The following is a 5,698-nucleotide window of genomic DNA, read 5'->3' on the forward strand; positions in this document are numbered from 1 at the left end:
ATGGATGGGAGGTCTTGCGACCCCCCAGTGTTGCGCAGTTGTAAATACTGCGATCGATGGAAGAGTACTAATTTTCATTAGGAACGTCAGTGGTAGGATCACCGCCAGGCTGCTGAATGGGTAAGACGCAGATCTTCGTAATGGCGCGTCGAAATTCACCGTCTCGTGTGCGGATTGTTACCACTCGAATGTACTGCCTATGATCGCATATTTGTAACAATCGACAAAAGTAGGCATGGGAGAAATGGAACGATGAAGTTTGTAATATGCATAAGTATGCAAATCTCAATGATTTTCTGAAAATTCCCAAAAATTGCACAAAAACTTTATCTAGTTGAAATCTTCGGTAGAAACATTTCCATTACATGGTATTTGAATGACATCTATTTTCGAATTTTTTTGTACACAGCGCATGGCGTACTGGCAATAAAGTGTTACGGGTATGCGTTCACTTTGCTTAATGTTACAAAACAACTTGGTAGTTTTTTCGAGTTTTTCGGAACAAACTTTCTTATTTCACATGGTCAGCTGGAAGAACTAGCAATTTGCAGATGATTCATGAGCTTATCTCAAAATCGACAAAAATGCAAATGTTACAAATATGCGATCATGGGCAGTGTACTCGTCGTCCCCTCGAAATACCTGCGTCACTTGTCCTAATCTCCACTTGAGCGGTGGAAGGTTGTCGTCCTTCAATAGAACCATCGTACCCACCTTGATATTGTCGCGTTGCTGTGTCCACCGAGTTCGGGGTTGCAGTCCGGAAAGATAATCAGACTGCCACTGCTTCCAGATTCGACGGAGGTATTCCTGAGTCTGCTGATACCTATCTAGCCGGTTGATTGGTACTTCAGCCAGGCTTGGCTCCGGCACCGCGATGAGTGAACGATGGACCAGGAAATGCCCCGGAGTGAGCACCTCCAGATCATTGGGGTCTGAAGTCATCTGTGTAAGAGGGCGGGAGTTGAGACAGGCTTCAGCTTGAATGAGCAGGGTTAGAAATTCGTCCTGTGTTAGCACAATGTTGCCCAAAGTACTTCGAAGATGCTTCTTAAGCGACTTAACAGCCGCCTCCCAGAGCCCGCCAAAGCTAGGAGATCTTGGCGGTATGAACTTGAAGGCAATGCCGTCTTCAGCGCAACTACTAATTACGAGATGCTGATGATGTTGGGATCCAAAAAGACGAACAAGTTCGTCTAGCTCTCGTTTAGCTCCTCTATTCTAGTTCGGTTCAGTGCGTTATCGCACTCGATTAGTTGTGGTTTTCCCCTAAGACCCACGAAACGTCTCAGTGCAGCGATAAATGAACTGGTGGACAAATCTGCAACACATTCGACGTGAACTGCTTTTGTAACCATACAGACAAAGATGGCGACATAACACTTGATTGGTGCTCCTTTCCTAGTTGAGCGGCAGTAGAAGGGCCCACAGTAGTCGACACCAGAACGGAAGAAGGGCAGCGTTGGTGTGACACGTTCTGACGCCAATTCTCCCATCAACTGTTCCATAACTTTGGGTTTGCAGCGGAAACATCTTATACACGAGTGCACCACTTGTCGTGCTAGGTCACGGAGACAAAGTGGCCAGAATCGTTCCCGCACAGCTGCAGTAATCAGTTGAGGTCCAGCGTGAAGGTTGTTGAGATGAGAGAAGCTCAGAATTCGCTCAGTTAGCGGATGTTTGTCCGGCAGTATCATTGGATGTCGTTGATTTAACGGGACCGGTGCATTCCTCAGCCGGCCACCAACACGCAATATCCCATTAGCGAACCGTGGAGAAAGCGTTTTCAATCTTGAATTCTTTTTTACCTGTCCATCGCGAATTACATCGGCGATATCTTGAGAAAATCGTTCTTCCTGAGTTGTTAAGAATCCCGTGCGTCGCTCAGTACGGTTCACCGGGTTAGAGTTAAACCGAAATCTAAGGATTAAAGCTACGATCCTTGTTAATTTAGTGAACGACGAATAAAGCGAGAACAATTCGTTCGTTTGCCGCACTAGAGCTGGTAGTACAATGCTACGTTTTTCTAGTTGATCCGATGGAAAGTTTTTATCCATTCGACAAGTAAGCGATGGCCAAAACCGAGATGGTTGGCGAAGCCAATCTGGAACATTCCATGGAGCGAAATCCTTCAAATCATTCGGAGGCATTCCGCGAGAGATTACATCCGCTGGGTTTTCTAACCCGGGTACGTGCGCCCATATTCCGTTTGCAGTGATTTGTTGGATCTCTGACACCCGATTGGCAATGAAAGTTTTCCAACGGGACGGGCTTGAAGAAAGCCAGTGGTAGAAAGCCAGTGTAGTCGAATCAGTCCAAAAGAAATGTTTAGCGTGCAGATCTGCGCTGGATTCAACCTTTTCGATCAGATGGCTAAGAAGTAACGCGGCAGAAAGCTCGAGACGTGGCAAGCTAATAGATGGATTTCTTTTCGAGTTTCCAAGTGGCGCAACCTTGGATTTTGCGGTTAGAAGGTTCACGAAAATATCTCCGTTCGAAGCGAGTGTCCTGACATAAATGCATGCACCATATGCACGAATGGACGCATCACAAAACCCATGCAATTCTACAGAGATTGCAGTGGGAGTAGCGACCCAACGGGGAATACTTATTGTTGCAATGTCCTGAAGATTGTCACGAAATTCCGTCCAGCGACGTTGAGCACACTCATCAAGTTCATCGTCCCATGTTCTACCTTCTCTCCACAACTCTTTCATGAACAGCTTTGCTTGGACTACAATTGGACCAACAAGTCCCAGAGGGTCAAAAAGCTGTGCGATATTCGAAAGTACGATGCGTTTCGCGATTGGGAAGGAGTTACTGTGCTTTGGTACTTCGAAACAGAATTCATCAGTGCTAGTATTCCAATCGTAATCGACGAGATTCTGGTAGATGCGATTGACCGTGAACCAAACCGCGGGCTGTTATGGCAGCCTATAATCATGGAGCACCTAAATGACTTCGAATTGGCGGATGATGTTGCACTCCTCGCGCAACGGCGCTCTGATATGCAGAGTAAGCTCAACGACCTTGCCGAGCGCTCCTCTTCGGCAGGTTTAGTCATCAACGTCAACAAAACCAAATCGTTGGATGTGAACACGGTGACTCCTTCCAGTTTCACAGTAGCCGGGCAACCAGTGGAGAATGTTGAAAGCTTCCAATATCTTGGTAGCCAAATGGCGTCAGACGGCGGTACCAAGATCGACATAGGCGCACGGATAAAGAAAGCAAGGGCTGCCTTTGCGAGTTTAAGAAATATCTGGAAAAACAGGCAGATAAGTGAACGCACCAAAATAAGAATTTTCAACTCTAACGTGAAATCTGTGCTGTTATACGCTAGCGAAACATGGTGTGTATCAGTGGAGAACACTCAACGGCTGCAGGTGTTCATTAACAGATGCCTGCGGTATATAATTCGGGCCTGGTGGCCTCACAACTGGATCTCAAACAACGAGCTCCATCGTCGTTGTCACCAGAGGCCGATAGCAACAGAAATTCGGAATAGGAAGTGGGGCTGGGCCGGCCACACTCTACGTAGGGGCGGAAACGAAATCTGTAAACAAGCATTAGACTGGAACCCAGCAGGACATCGCAGCAGAGGCAGACCCAGAGGCTCATGGCGGCGAAGCCTCAATAAAGAAATAAAAGAAGTCGACCGAAATCTAACCTGGCAACAGGTTAAAGCGATAGCCGGGCAATGCTCAGGATGGAGATCTTTCAAGTCGGCCCTTTGCACCACCGGAGGTGTACAGGACCCATAAGTAAGTAAGTAGTATTCCAGTGTAGACCCAGTGTCTTTACTGGAGAGGCGGGCTCGAGTTTTGAAAAGAGTTTGTTCATCCTTCATACGATCAGGAACGACTTGAAGGATCTGAGGATTGTTAGACGCCCACTTCCGAAGTTGTAGTCCAGCAGAATTTGTCAGCTGATTTAATTGTTGGACCAGTTCCTGGCCTTCTTCTATACTGCTGGCACCAGTGAGCAGATCGTCCATGTAGAAGTTCTTTCCTATGACAACTGCGGCTGCAGGATGGCTTTCTGATCCAATTTCGGCGAGAGTTTGGAGACATTTCGTGGCGAGATATGGAGCCGAAGACGTTCCGTATGTCACGGTTGTGAGTTGATAGGTTCGCATTGTTTCGGAGGGCGAATCTTTCCAAAGAATAAGCTGGAGTTGCTGATCGACAGAGTTCATCCCAATTTGCCTATACATTTTTTCGATGTCAGAAATGATAGCGAATTGAGGGATGCGATACCGCAATGTTATTGAAACTAGGTCGTCTTGCACTTGCGGACCAACCATGAGGGCATCATTCAAAGACACTCCTGTGTCAGTCGAACAGGATGCATCGAACACCACTCTCAACTTCGTGGTGGTGCTATCTGGTCGAACCACGCAGTGGTGTGGGAGATAGTACGTTGGTTGGCGTGGATCTGGATTATCGATCAGCTTCATATGTCCCAACTGCTCATGCCGTATCGAATATCTTCACCAGGGCTGTTGAGAGCAGCACAGTTGATGGGACGCGATGATGTTGCTCGATGATTGACAGGGAGACGTGTTGAGTTGGAAGGGCAGAGTTGGTGGGGGCTTGGGTCTCATTCGACGAAGTGGAGAACTTACTTGCATGAGAAGACTGCGAGTGGTTTATGTGAGCGGAAGGCGAAAACGATAACTGCGAACCAGACGACGATAACTTCGATGATTGGGTGTGGGCTTGTTGGCTGGATGATGGATTGGTTCTTTGATGCAGCATCGTATGATGTTTTTGGTTGCACACACGACAGGCTCCACTCGAACAGTTCTTCATTTGGTGAGATGGCGAAAGACAGTTAATACACAGTGCGTTCTTCTTCGTAGCATCAAACCGCTCGGTCGGTGTCATTTTCCGAAAGACTTCACAATGGAAAGGTGAATGTGAAGATTGCTTACAAAAGGCACACATTTTGTGCGGTTGTGAAGAAAGGGCTGAATGAGCCGAGGCTGACTTGGTGGAGACATTGCGATATGTTGGAGTTGAACGAGAAGGGTCAAATGGTCGAGGCTTCGAGGTTGTCACCGATTGCAGAATTAAACTGTGGCTTCTCAGGAAATCAATGAGCTCTTCGTACGTAGGAACATTGGTAGATCTTCTATGCGTCTCCCAATGACGCATGGTGACTGGGTCGAGTTTGGAACTGAGCATGAACACAAGAAGCGTGCTCCAGTTCTCCGGATGTTCTCCGACCTTCTCTAACATCCGAAGGTTACGTTCGTATTCGTCGATGAGTTTGTTAAGTGACTCATGACACTCCTTCTTCATCGATTCTACACCGAAAAGTGCTTCAACGTACGACTTAACATAAGGTATTTGCTTTCGTACCGCTGTTCTAATAATTCCCATGCTACAGAATAGTTTGCGGAGGTAACATCAATCACTTCGATCACACGCTTGGCTTCCTTCGAAAGTGTCGAGACTAAGTACGAAAATTTATCTACATCGCTAAGCTGAGGAGTGGAGTCAATAAGCGATTTGAAAGTATCTCGGAATGTTGGCCAGTCTTTAATAGATCCATCGAAATGCGGAAGCTTAATTTCCGGAAGTTTGACACGAGACTGTATACTGGCTATTGGTTGAACAACGGGTTGTCCAGTAACACAATTTGATACACTTGGTTTTTGCAATTTGGATTTGAGAAACCCTTTGATTTTCAAATA

General features: G+C 46.7%; 1 protein-coding gene across 1 annotated transcript; it reads right to left on the reverse strand.

The window, feature by feature from the left end:
- Positions 1 to 516: 516 nt before the first annotated feature.
- On the reverse strand, positions 517 to 4,456 carry LOC134204669 (uncharacterized). The gene is made up of 4 exons (XM_062679446.1): positions 3,850 to 4,456; positions 1,281 to 2,734; positions 598 to 1,221; positions 517 to 528 (listed from the first exon to the last, which is right to left on the reverse strand). The coding sequence occupies exons 1-4, from the start codon at positions 4,454 to 4,456 to the stop codon at positions 517 to 519; spliced, it is 2,697 nt and encodes an 898-aa protein (XP_062535430.1).
- Positions 4,457 to 5,698: the final 1,242 nt, after the last annotated feature.

The sequence above is a fragment of the Armigeres subalbatus genome, unplaced genomic scaffold (genome assembly GCF_024139115.2).
Source record: "Armigeres subalbatus isolate Guangzhou_Male unplaced genomic scaffold, GZ_Asu_2 Contig813, whole genome shotgun sequence".
In the NCBI taxonomy this organism is placed as follows: Eukaryota; Metazoa; Arthropoda; class Insecta; order Diptera; family Culicidae; genus Armigeres; species Armigeres subalbatus.